Source organism: Talpa occidentalis, unplaced genomic scaffold (assembly GCF_014898055.3).
Source record: "Talpa occidentalis isolate TD23 unplaced genomic scaffold, MPIMG_talOcc4v2.1 talOcc4.11, whole genome shotgun sequence".
NCBI classification, from domain to species: Eukaryota; Metazoa; Chordata; class Mammalia; order Eulipotyphla; family Talpidae; genus Talpa; species Talpa occidentalis.
The window spans coordinates 71,496,060-71,510,107 of record NW_023601104.1 but is presented as its reverse complement, the minus strand read 5'-3'; the positions used below and the strand labels follow the sequence as shown (position 1 = coordinate 71,510,107).

The 14,048-nt window shown below is 39.9% G+C and overlaps 1 protein-coding gene across 11 annotated transcripts in view; it reads right to left on the bottom strand.

Annotated features, from left to right (window-relative positions):
- Nucleotides 1-14,048, bottom strand: part of SYNE2 (spectrin repeat containing nuclear envelope protein 2) — a 308,736-nt gene that overhangs the window by 57,360 nt on the left and 237,328 nt on the right. For all 11 annotated transcript variants that reach the window (XM_054690979.1, XM_054690990.1, XM_054690998.1 and 8 more), the window contains exons 82-88: nucleotides 13,539-13,685; nucleotides 11,741-11,917; nucleotides 9,436-9,591; nucleotides 8,054-8,206; nucleotides 3,093-3,263; nucleotides 2,476-2,606; nucleotides 327-531 (exon numbers count right to left, since the gene is read on the bottom strand). In XM_054690979.1, the coding sequence (XP_054546954.1) occupies nucleotides 327-531; nucleotides 2,476-2,606; nucleotides 3,093-3,263; nucleotides 8,054-8,206; nucleotides 9,436-9,591; nucleotides 11,741-11,917; nucleotides 13,539-13,685 (1,140 nt within the window). The remainder of the gene's footprint in view (nucleotides 1-326; nucleotides 532-2,475; nucleotides 2,607-3,092; nucleotides 3,264-8,053; nucleotides 8,207-9,435; nucleotides 9,592-11,740; nucleotides 11,918-13,538; nucleotides 13,686-14,048) is intronic.

The window sequence follows — 14,048 nt, the reverse complement described above, 5'->3', positions numbered from 1 at the left end:
TTATTCTTAGAGGATCACACTCATTTGAGATATTTCTGCTTTAATTTGAGACTTTGAGGCTCTTGGCTGTAGCAATTTCCCTACTACAGTGACTTAAGACCAGTTGGTGTCAGGTGCTCCTGACCCTATTGCCAGGATCTTGTCTCTAAGCCACCACGGGGTCCTCCCACCCCCACACATCCCAGCCTTGCCTGTATCCTCCACAGCCTACTCATGCACCTGTCCTAACCCACTTCTCTCTGTCCCTGTGGTCTGACTAGCCTTTGAGTCACAACCCTCTCCATTAGGCTGCCTTGGGTGGTTTTCCCAAGGGCAACTGCACCTACCTTTATGTCCTGCAGGGCTGGGGTCAAGATCTCTGCCAGGTTGTTTCCAGACATGTTGATGTTTGCAAGCTGTCGGTACTTTGCTTCCTGTTGCTCCAGCCTTGCCACAGTGTCTGTATGAGCACTGTTATAGGCCTTCCAGAGCTGCAGCAGACTCTGGGCTTTCTGCAACTGGTCTGCAATGTCTTGGTTTACCTGGGTCCACCTGTCAGGGCCACATGAACAACAGGACCCTTAGACCACCCTTTCCCTGGCAGCACAGAACAGTGCACATGTCTAACTATAAGTGAATAGCAGATGGAACATTGAGAAGACACCGTTAAATGCCCTTTTCATTAATGCCATCACTCTTATATAGACAGAAGTATGAGTTAGGATATTTAGTTGACTTTATAATTTGCAACAAAAATTATAAAAGTTGTGACTGGCAAGAAACAGCTATTATGTTATAAATGTCTCTAGGGTAAAGGTGGACAAAAGTACTGAACTGATGAACTTCTCCACATAGAAAGGGCTCCTATCTGATAGCCTGGGAGAGGGGGTGTCTTTATATAGGCTTTATTTAAATTGTGTTTACATCAAATTTATTTTCCAAATTACAAAAGTAACATGTTTCTTTATATGAAAGTAGAAATAAAGGACATTGTATTCATTTCATATTTTGACTTTCCCATTTAGCTAAATTTTTTTTTATTAATAAAAACACGTAGGTCTAATTTTAAATGGCTATATATACTGGACTGTAAATGATGTGCTTTTTGTTTAACTAGAAAATTATTAGGTAGTATGGCTATTGTGATACTTTTCAGTTTTTGCTTTTGTATAAAATGCTCAGGTATACTTTTTCAAGTTGTTTTTTTTTTCCAGCATTGATCTTAAACAAGAAAGAATTACTGGGTCTGAAATTCTGAAAGAATTACTGGGTCGAAGACATAAATATACATATCTTTAAGATTATAGTGATATATGGTCAAACTATTTTCTGAAAGTGTTTTGTTTACATTCTCACCTGAAGCATGAGAAAAGCTGGTTCACAACATCCTCAATCCCAAAAAAGGGTGAAAATGGTGGAAAATGGCACAAATGCTTTAAACTCTGATGAGAACTATCTTTCTTTTTTTACAAGACTTTTCCCAATCATAAATCATTTTCATTTAAAAATAAAAGTAAAAACCTTTCTCTCTCCCTCCCTCCCTCTCTCCATCTATATCTAGATTATCTATCTATCTAGTCTATAGAGAACTATTAGCATTTGAGGGCTAGTTTCTTCAGACTTTTCCAGTATGACTTCCAATATACTCCTGCCCAACAACTGAACACGTGCAGTGGTAACAGTAGATACAGATCCTGGTAACAGCAAAATGCACCACCATATGTTTTGAGGGTGTGCTCTGATTCTGAATGTGGCATCAGATGCATTAATATATTCCTCCTCATACTCCCTGCCTCATCTCCCAAAACAGTCTGGATAAAGAGCTGAGGACTCCACCATAGCATATATAAATGTGGTGTCCCTTGCTCAACACTGATTCAAAACTGACTTACAGAAGAGGCTGCATCTGCATGGAGGAAGGGTGGAGGACACCGAGGAAAGTTTAACCTCTTCACTGTTTGGAGCAGTTCGGTTTTAGACCGACTTTCATCTCATTCAGCAAAATAGAAACCTGGCAATTAACTAAGGCCATATTCCTTTGGATGGCTCTTTCTTCCACAAGTAATTCATCAAAGAATTCCTCCCAACTGCACATATCACCTCCATGAGAAGTACCTGAACATCCCCCTTCTTCTAACTTAAAATGTTTCCATTGGAAAAGACTGTCCCTTGGGCAGACTCCTTAGTCTACTTCTGCTTGTGATACTTTGTCCTTGAGGATGCATGGATGTTTAGTTTATGTCCTCTGAAAGGGGCTACGCTGGGGCTGTGATCAGGACATTTCCAGAGTGGTTACACCAAAGTGGGCACATCAGACTTCACAATATCAAATCTTACCTGAACTAGATCCTTTGAGGCGGAAGAGACCAGAACAGTATAAAACCAGTCATCTCAGATGATGAGGATAAGACTTCATAAGGTCTCTCACTTCCTTTGCCACATGTCATCAAGATAAAGATATCTGATCTATTATTTAAATTGGATCTTCAAGCTTACCTTGTGTGAGTATCTTGGCATTTCTCTTTGATTATTTCAGCAACTGAGGGACAATAGTCTTTGAGTTTTCTAACAACCTCCTGGAGTTTTCCCCAAATGCCTTCACTGCTCTCAGCTTCGTCTTGCAGAGACTAAGAGAACATAGCAGGAAGGTTAGTTTCTGAATGGCCTGGCTACTTCCAAAGAAGGTAGTATAGTTTTTCCACATTGCTGCTATACCTCAGTCATATTGATACCCAGACTTTACAGGGCTAAGATTAATTATAAGAAATATTAAGAAGAAAGCAAATGAGAAGACATTCTTTCATTTGAGGTTAGAACTTAAAAAAGCAAACTAAACAAACATCCCCTACCCTAAGCTCCCAAAACATTTAAATTGAAATGTTATGGATATGAACAATGAAGAAAAATTCAATAAATACAACCATGTCATTCATTTTGGAATTTCAAATTACACTTTTGAGGCTGGTGTTTAAAAGTGTTTTTTTTTTTTTGTTTTTTTTTTTTTTTTGTGCTTCTCTGCACAGAGCACAAAAGCAATTTTATCCATTACAGAGCTTAGTTCCATTGGCGATTTTCCACTAATGATGTGCTGTGCCAAGAGCTGGCCAATTTACCTGAAGGTTCTGCACCTGGCAGCTCAAGGCCTCCAAAGATAAAACCACAGGTTTGCTGTGTTCCAAGCAGTACCATAAACGAACGGTCATTGTATTCCCATCCTCATAGAGCTTGTCATAGATCTTCCACTCCTGTAAGATGGACTGCACGGAGGCTTTGAGCTCACCGACCTATAGAAAAATTTGAAACATATTTAGAAAATAATTAAGAGCTTCCATTATCTTTTTTTCTTTCTAAGGACTCTACCACTGTACCCAATTTAGGCATTCCAAGTTGAGAGGACCTGAGGATCGTCAGTGTTTAACTGAAGGTGGGTCAGGGAACAAAAGAATTAGAGAGAAAGCTAAGTTTTAGAGTGGATGAATGGAGGGAACCCTGAGACCAGAAGGACCAGCAAGGAGAGAGCTGGGCCAAGGGAAGGAAGCCCAGGGAAAGAACAGGGAGAAATCGGAATCCGTGAGTGCACATTTCAGTGACAACTGACTTTTTATAAGCTGTCTAACTTGTAAGTCTGTTTCCTTATTCACAAAACAGGTAATAAATAAAAAATGAAATGAGTGTCTGGAAATGTCCTGAAAACTACAAAGCACATAAATATACAATGTTACCTGTGTCATCTGGCATTTGAGTGATTACTACTGCAGAGTGAGGATGACCTGGGCAGGAGCATGCTCAGTCGGAACGACCTCCAATTGGGGGAAAGAATGCAGTGGTGGGTGTGTTTCATTATGTTTTGGTAATCATAAGAGGGTGGAAGTTGATGCATTTAAATGATCTCAGATACAATTGAGGATATATAACTGTATTAGCTAAGGAAACCCTTATAACTCAACAATTAAAAGACAAACTAAAAAAACAGGCAAAGGTTATGAATAGTTATCTCTAAAGGAGATGTACTAATGGCCAATCAGCACATGAAAACATGCTAAAAATTCAGTCATTACAGAAATATAAATGAGAACCACAGCCAGGTATCATTCATACCACTCAGCTATAATGAGTTAAATAGTAAGAAGTATTGATTGAGAGTGTGGAAGGTATGGAAGACTCACACACTGTTGCTGGGAACAAATGGTGTAGCTCCTGTCCAAAAGTTTGGCAAAGCCTCAAAAAGTTAAATATAGTTACCATGTAACCCCCCAGTCCTACTCTTAGGCAGGATTGTGTGTATATTCAAAGCACATGTTCACAAATGTTCAAAGCAGATGATTCATAATAGCCTAAAAGTGGAAATAATCCCAATGCCCATCACTGGATAAACCAAATATGTTATTGCCATACAATGGCTTATTATTTGTTAATGGATTATTATAAAAAAAGAAAAGTAGTTCTGATACATGCTATAATATCAATGGTCTTGAAAACATACCAAGAGAAGACTCACATACACAAACTACATATGGTATGATTCCATTTATATGAATATACTGAAAACTACTCAGTTGTATATTCAAATGTAGTATGTGAATTACTTCTCAATTTAGAATAAAGATCTGAGCAGAAATGGAGTATGATCACTCTGCTGGCCCAACTGAGCATCCTGAGTCATAGGGTGATGTCAGGTTTTGGATGCAACCATACATGCCTGCGTGCAGGCCATCTGTTCTCTGCTTGGCAACTGCAGGTGGCACCACATCCAAAGTGAGGAGGTTTCTTCAGCCCCTGCCCCCAACACAGACCCATGAACATACCATGGCATGCTAAAATGTTAGTCTCGCGCTGGTAATTATGCGAGCAAATGTCTTTATAAGGGCTGGATGGCTTGGAACAAAGTGCCAGAGTCATTACATGAAGAAAGAATAAAAGTTAGGAAGGAAAAACGAAAGTCAGGTAGGGAGCTCTCCACAGATACAGCCCTCCAAGAGGGATGGATCTGGGGGCAGGATGATTCTGATACAAAGCAGAGAGTCATCCCAGAGCCTCTAAGCACACACGGCACTGCTATGGTGTGGGCTATAACCTTCACGGCTTCCACATATAAAGTGGGTGCAACTGCTGGTGCTCTTAAGGGCACCAGCACAGTGCTATGGAGAAGAAACAGTACATGTGGTTTGAGGGAAAGCATATCATTTAGCAAAAATCAAAGAACCAAGAACATTTTCAAAAAGTTGAAACTGGAATCAGCTAGGAGGGCAGCATTCATTGAGTACCATATAAACATCGCTACAAAGGTAGAGATAAATGAGAGTGGTATCACCCCTATTCATAGACCAGGAGACTGAGTTAAGGACCTGCCCTAAGACATAAAAAATGGCAGGGTCTTTTTTTAGGCAGCAAGGCAAAGCATTTGCACTAGGCTATATTGACTCTGGACAATTTATGGAGAGATGATTGAGGTCTCATGTTCTCTGCATTAAAGATATATTTTATTGAGACAATTCACCTACCATTCAACTTTTTTTTTTTAATATTTTAAAAATTTATTTATCTATACAAGAACCGGGGAACAAGCCAGATGTGCGGGAGGGTAAGAGAATTCACCAGAGAGAGTGGGGAACAGAACAGGCAGACTGACTAATATACACTGCTGAGGGGAGCAGCGGGCGAGACAGGAGAGGTCTGCTGTGCCATGTGGGACCCTCGTTGGCTGGCCAGGATCAAACTGACATTGCAGAGGCTGTGGACAGCTTCACAGTGCTGTGCTCAACCGCCTGCGCCACCAGGGAGGCCCCATTCAACTTTTTAAACTGTACAGACCTCATTGGTTTCATCATCCCTCAAAGAAACCCCATTCTCATTAGCAATCACTCCTCATTTTCCCTTCAGTCTTCCTCAGCCACTAATCTACTTTGTCTCTAAAGATCTGCCTGTTTTGGACATTTCTCATAAATGGAATCATATAACGTGTGGTCTTTTGTGACTGGTTTCATTCACTTAGCACAATGTTTACAAGGCCATCAATGTTGTAGCATAAATCAGTATTTCACCCCTTTTATGCCTAAAAAATATTCCACTGTATAGATTAACAACTTCATTTGTAAGTTTATGGACTTTGACTGCTTCTACTTCTTTGGCTATTAGGAATCATGCTGCTATGAATATTATTCATGTACAGGGTTTCGGTGTGGACATGTGTTTTCATTTCTCTTGGGTAGACAGGTAGGAGAGGGATTGTGGACTGTTTCCCAATGCAGCTGCATCATTTTACATTTACATGAGGGTTTCAACTTCTCCATATCCTTGCAAACATTTGTTATTGTCTGCCTTTTTACTATAGCTATCCAATAGGTGGTATGAAGTGGTATTTCACTGTGGTTTAGATTTGCATTTCCTAGAAGGTTAATGATACTGAGTACCTCTTCATGTGCTTACTGGCCATTTGTACATTTGCCTTAGAGAAATGTCTATTAGATTATTTGCTTATTTTTACCCCATTTGGGTATTTGCCCTTTTATTATCAAGTTGTAAAAATTCTTCATATATTCTAGATACAAATCCTTTATCAGTTATATGATTTGCAAATATTCCCATTCTGTACTTTGTCTTTTTTACTTTTATTTGTGGTGTCCTTTAAAATGCAAAAGTATTTAATTTTAATGAAGTCCCCCTTTGGCTGCTTGTGTTTTTTGATGTCTTATTTAGGAAACCATTATCTAATTTGTCTAATTCAGTGTCATGTTTTTTCTAAGAGTTTTATATTTTTAGCTCTTACATTTATATCTTTGATCCATTTGAGTTGCTTTACATATATGTCATGCATGTAAGCATCGCGCTTCATTCTTTACAATGTGAATATTCAGTTCTTCTAGTAGCATTAAAAGAAAGTTATTTCCTCCCCCCACCAATGAATTAGCATCCTTGCTGAAAATCAACTGGCAGATGTGAGAGTTTATTTCTGGACTCTCAATTCTGTTCCTTTTATTTGCATGTTTATCCTTATGCTAGTACCATCTGCATTTTTTATTATATATTATCTCATTTAATTCCCCACTCCATTTCTATTATATTTTAATTCATTGAATTATAATTATCTGTTCATGTATATTTCCTTCAGTAGCCTATGAGCTCTTTGAGGACAAAACCCATTTATTTTCTTATTTCTTTGTACCCTTGGCAATGTGCAGACTTTTTGATAGGGATATATGTTTGCCTTTCTCTGCTTCACACAAATATGTTTAACAAATGGCAGAATAAGCTCATCTCAGTTTTTCCAGGCTGAGGGAGAAGATGAGGCTGAGGGGCACCTATAAATTATTCCCAATTCTCTCTAGAACAAACGGCTGAAAGTAGAGTTTAGTAGATGACAACTAATCCACAATGAGGACTCCCAAGGAAACATGGACACACCAATAATTCTAAGTATTTAGAGGTTTCTCCCTCTGTTGCGGGGAAATGTCAAGGTTACAGTGTCTAGAGATGCCTCTCCTTTCTCTTTTGATGCTCTCCTGTAAGTGGTAAATTCAGTACCACTTCCACGTACTTTTATCAAGTGACCAGTCTTTCCACACTCTTCCTCTATATTTTCTCCTTGGCAAAATGCTGTATTTCTCCCCCCACCTTTGGCATTTTTCCTAACCTTACAGTGCTCTTAACAGTGGCTCCTTGAGACAAGATCACTTCCTCCTTAATGCACCTCCCTATATGTAGGGGATCTGAGATGCTCCTTTACAGCTACTCCTGTTTATCTGGCCAGGAAACAATGCCAGATACTGTTGGGTTTGGGGGATGCAGAAATTTATTATCTAGGTGAGCATATTAAAACAAAATGAAGATAACTAAGTAAGATGTCTAGCCTGCCAAAGATGTTGCAATTGGTGGCTTTGCCTCTAATTATCCAGTGCAAAAAAAAAAAAAAAATAGGATTTGAATTGGTTTTCATTGGTTTTCTCTACTGTACATTCACTCTTTTTCTCAGCAACCTTTCAGTTTTTGGTATAGAGCAAATTTCATGATTGAACAAGAAGAAGAAAGAAAAAAGGATGTGTGATAAGTAACAGTGCACTTCAAATGAATTCAGTACCTGGCTGGTAACACTATTCCTCTTTTGAAATAATCCATCAATTCTGGATGCCGTATCTTCTAACAGTGGCATTGTCCCACTCTCTGAGGTCAGGGAACTTTGTCTCAACTCATCCAGTGCTTTGGATTTTATTGCAAGTTGATTTTCTATATCCTGAAAGGCCAAAAGGAAAAGATTTCATATATCCTATATTATAAAACAATTTAAAAACGTGTAAGAGACAGGAGTTGATGCTATTCAAATAAAAATGCCATTAAGTACTATTACATAATATTACACCAAAACATGTTAATCGTAACACAATTTAATTTTTTTATTATGTGGCTGCAGACTTTAGAAGTCTAGGTAACAGATCCTTACCATCGTGGCATAGTAAAAAGAGACCAGGCAATCTGGTCCCCATTCCATGTCTACCTAGACTGGCTGTTCCACCAGACATAGCATCATTAAACCCCCAAGTCTGCATTTCTCAGCTAGAAAACAATGATGATGCCCCATACAAGGCAGAGCTTAGACCTCAAATGGCCTGTTGGGGGTGCTGGTGTAGCACTGGGCTCTGGAATGTGGTCTCCCAGTGAGGAGGTATGTGGAATCTGAGGTGGCTGTAAGAGTCCTAAAGTGGAAATGGCTTGTGGGTAATTAGAAACAGGATATGACTATTTCAAAAGATCTCCTACAGTAGTGTTGCTGCTCCTATCTTCTGTCCAGATTATTCTGGAACCTGACCTGCCTGGGGTCTGATCTGACTTCCTACCTCCCGCCAGTAGTGCCAGACCCCCGGCAGTGGGTGTGGACCCCAGACAGTGGGTGTGGAAGCAGCATGAAGAGTTGCTGCCTGCAGGTGCAGGGACAACAGGGAATGATGCAGTCAGGGTTGTGCTTAAGGAGCAACACTTCAGCAACATTTGGGAGTGGGCATCTCAAGGACTAAGTGACTGGCAAGAGATTGTCAAACACAAAAGGGCATGTCCAATATCCTTATGTTTAAGCATGACTTAGACAGTGGTGCCAAGGGACAAACGATCCTTTTAAAACACAGTACACAGTAGGGGAATCATTTTCCTCTGAAGAAACAAGGAAAGACTAAAAAGAATGGAAACTTCAGAGTAATTGTGAATACTGGGTACATTCATAAAAAACACAAAAATTGGATAACACCTCAATCAAAATTCCCTTTGAGCATTTTTCCCCTTGGGAGTAACCTTCAGCCCTCTTATGAACAAAGGCTGTGAAAATACCTTCCATTGTCCATCACAGGTAAAAGTGTTTTCAGGAGCAAATACGTAGGGGTTTGTGGGAAAGCCCCGAGAAACTACAGTGACCTGCCCTGTCCTTGGCAATGAGTGGGATGGAATCACTGAACAGGTTAGGTGTCTTCTCACCTCACAGTCCAGCAGCATCTTCTGCACAGAGATCACACTTTCAGGTTTCCGTAAAGTTTTTAGTCTCTCCTCTTGGGCCTCCATCCAGTTATGCAAAATCTGTATTTTGTTTTCATTCTCATTGATACTTTCCAAAAGTTGTTCTAAATGTTGTACCTACAAATTAGGAGCAAAAAAAAAAAATTCTTATTTCAAACCACATGACTTGAAATATAAATGTCATGATGTGTGATATTTAATAGGATAATTTTATTTCCTCTCAGATTACAAATATTTTACACAGTAAGAATTCTCAACATTAAGAATAAAGATTCATAAGTTAGGATATAGAATTAACCTCCCCCCTTAAAAAAAAAATCTAACATTGGAAATGAAAGCTAACCTGCTGGCTGTTTGGGAGTTCCAAATATTTGCACAAAATAAAGCCATGTTGCTAATATTCAAAATATTTTCACTGAATCATCTATTAATACATGTAAAGCTGCAGAAAATTATATTTCCCCAGACTCCTGAATTGCTTAGCATTAAATCACCATTTAAATCACAAAATCTCTGGGCCTCCACGGTGGCGCAGCGGTTGAGCGCTGGGCTACGAAGCTGCCCGCAGCCTCTGCAGCGCCGGTTTGATCCCCGGCCACCTGTGAGGGTCCCACATGGCGCACAGACCTCTCCTGTCTTGCCCGCTGCTCTCCTCAGCAGTGTCCTCCATCTGTCTGCCTGTTTTGCTCCCCACTCTGGCTCTGGTGAATTCTCTCACCCTCCTGCGCTTTTGACTGTACCCACTGCTTATATAAATAAATAAATATTTTAAAAAATTAAAAAAAAAATCACAAAATCTCATCAATTTAATAAAATAGTTTTTATTGTGTTTTCTTCTCATGTCTAGTGTTCATAATTTTTATTAGGATGTCTGTGATTATATTCTTCTAGCAATATGCCATAGGTACTTGCTGTGTCATGACATATTCCTTATATTAATTTAAAAGGAGGCTGCCTAATATTTCATCAAAAGGACATAACTTTTTAAAAATTTATTTGTTTGTTTATTTTATTTATTTGTTTGTTTGTTTGTTTGTTTATTTATACAAGCACTGGGTATAGTCAGAATCTCGGGAGGGTGAGAGAGTTCACCAGAGCCAGAGCGGGGAGCAGAGCAGGCAGAAGGACTGAAGTGCACTGCTGAGGGGAGCAGCAGGCGGCAGGAGAGGTCTGCGTGCCATGCGGGACCCTCCTCCAGTGGCCGGGGAGCAGCCGGGGATTGAACCGGCGCTGCAGAGGCTGCGGGCAGCTTCGCAACCCAGCGCTCAACCACTGAGCCACCGGGGAGGCCCAAAAGGACATAACTTGATAAAATATTCTGTAGTTGGAGATTAAGGCATTTTACATTTCTCACCAGTATAAATATTGAACACATTGCATATACATCTTTTCCTTTTTGTAGGAAATCTATCTACTTAAGAAATGTGTAAGAGATAGACTGCTGGGTTAATAGATGATTACTATGATTCTTGAGATTTTCTGAATGCTTTCCGCAAGGGTACATAAGTCAGTTCTGCAATGTATAAATGTGATAGCTTGGGGCATTTATCTTTATCCTGTTACATTTTTCTAGTTTAATAAATGTATGTTAATGTATGTTAATGCTTATTTTGAATGTCAGATAATTGAAGTTACAATCTTCTGATGTTTATTTGCTAATGGTAATTTTGTCTTTTGTGAATTGTCTGTTCATGTCCCTTGTTCATCATTCATGCACTTGAGTCTTAATTGGTATCAATCCATTTGTATGCATTCTCTATACAACAATCAACCAATTATCAAAGTCAATTACAGTTAGGAATTATAGATAGTAAATGTTTTTTGAAGTAAATATTTTTCCAAGTTTTCTTAATCATTTCAGTCAGGGAATAAAAACCTACCAAAAAGTCACATACATTTTTCTTTCCTTTCATCATCTTTTTAAAGCGTAAATAGCTTTGTCCCTCTTGAACACCTACATTCAGAGGAAGTGTCAAAATCTCTGGCCATTTAGTAATCTCACATAATACCTGACATCATCTTACATAAAATTTCTCCACTTGCCTAACTCAATTTCCACTAAGAAATCTCAGAAGAAATATAAGAACTATTTTCATACTCACACGCACCAATGAAGGCTGCTGAAACGTGGGACCACTGAGAGCAATAACTGAGATGATTATTAGGCTTCACTGTGAGTTAACTATGTAGATGTCTTTAAAGTTATTCAGAAAGTGGTAATTTGTGGAGGCCAAATCACACCTCAGAGCATAACACATTCACGTACCTTCCTATTTAGTGTTCCGTGTACCCGGTGCCACTGGCGGTTCATCTCTCCCAGGCGCTCTGCAAACTCTGTTCGCTCATAGCGTTTACTCTCTACATCACAGGTGCTTAGCTGAAGTAAGGACTGGTTAACAAAGTCAACTATCCATTGTTTGTAGTCCATTTCCATTCTAAACTCCTAGAACAAACAAAATTAAGCAACTAAAGCCTGGATTAACATAGTCAGGAGAACTGGGCTTCCCTTTGACTCACTCTAGGGGGCGTCAAGTTTCCACCCCTTAATCCAGGGGACCCTGTGAGGAGCTTCCTTCTCCCACCAACTATCTATTTTATTTGAGTGGAGAGGCTTTGGGGGAATTGCTCACTCCTGAGAGCTGAGATGCTCATAGCTTTCAAACAGATTGAAAAATCAAAGGCAGCATCATTGCATGGCAGCTGCACAATCTCAACCAAAATCTGGACCCAGGGACTGACAAGGGATTCTGGTGAGAGGCTGCCTGAGAGCCACACTGGAATTCAGAGCTAGCCTGCAGGCTCCTGAAAACGAAAACGACAGGCCGGGAAGTCTGAAGACTCTCCCAGAAGACCCAGGACATTTCTAAGGAACTAAGTTGATTTAAGCAGCTTCTTGTTCCCCCAGGGACAGTCTAGGCATCCAGTTCAGATGACTTGGAATTCAACAGCAATCCTAAACCTACCCAGGGCCATGCAGGCTTCTGTCAAGCCTGCTACTTTTTGGGTTTTATCCTCCTAGCACCACACTGGAGACATCCAGGGAGAAGGAGCCTGCAGGAGTGCATGTGCATGAGCCCTGTAAAGATCCTACTACTCACGAGTTAGGACACAACAGTATAAAAATAAATGCCTCGCTAACTCCCTGCTTTGTGATGAAGCCTTTTCATCTTCTGCCTACCAGGGGGGTAAATCCATCAGCCTGCGAGGGCTCCAAAAGCAGTCACCGGGACCCCCATCCATCTCTACTCCAGTTCTGAGCACAAAGTCTGGCATATGATAAATGTTTAGGGGTGGCTTGGTAAGTGGTAGTTAAATCTGCTTGAAATCAACTATCATGGAGAATGCCACATTTATAAAACCTTTTGTAGAATATCAGCTTTCCCTTGCATATGCTCTTATTCAAAGGACACTTAGCACCTCTTGGATGTCAGGTATTGGGCTGGCTATGTATTTCAGGGAGGGGAGGGGCAGCCCTGCTCTCAAGAAGCTAAATCCAGGTGGGGAGACAGGAAAGTAAATAATTACAATACCATGTGGTAGGAACTACTGATAGTGTCACTAAAGACACCTAATTCTGAAAAGTAAACTAATTTGGCTGGGAGAGCCACAAGTGGATTTCTAGAAGAGGAGATACTTGAGCTGACTCTTAAAGGATGACTGAGAGGATTTCTACAGCCAAGAGCAGGGATGGGAATTTCAGGTGGGAAGTGCAACAGGTACAAAAGCATGAGGAGAGAGAGCACCAGAAGTAGTTGAGGGCCCATAAATCTGTTTCAGGCTGAGCCCAGGGTTGACATGCGGGGATAAAAACATGAGGTTATAGAAGGGTCAGCTAAAAGCTTGGATTCTGTCCTGTGGTGATGGGAACTAATGAAGGAGATAAGCACAATAAAAGCAAGTATACCAAGTGTTTTCTCTCTCTCTCATCATCCACATCCCATATCCCACACCCCCAGAATTAGTTTATCTAAATTATATCGCACATGTTTCTGTGTTCATTATTTTCCCTCCAACTGACTCGCCTTCCTATTTAATGAAAAGTTCTGGCTCCTTTGTATCATTACCTTGTACTTCTGAAGGAGATTTTTAACTTCAGATGCAGAACTCAGTGAATGCTCAGTGTCTTCATTTGCAGTTTGATGCTCTACATTGTTCATCCAGCTAATCATTTCTGTGATTGCTTGACGAGATGGCAATTTCTCCATCTGAAGCTGCAAGGACAAAATGATTTTCTTTTAATTACCTATAGTTAACAAAATGAATCAGGGCATCACTAAAGATGATATCTGGTTTGATAAAGGTCTTGCTACATAATTATGCAGGTTACTCACAAAAACAAACCCAGCATTCAAGCTTAGAATAAGTGACCCCAAAACAATGACAATGACCTTCACATAAACTAACACAGTGGCACAGATAAACTGGGAAATAATGTAATTAAGCCCAATTTCTCTTAAGAAAGATCCCATTGGAGGAGAGTCTAGTAATTAAGACCTATATTCAGTGGTGCCAAAGAAAAATAGGCAGTGTCAATGAAAATTATTGAGTCAGAGAAATAATTTCAAAAGAGTTGT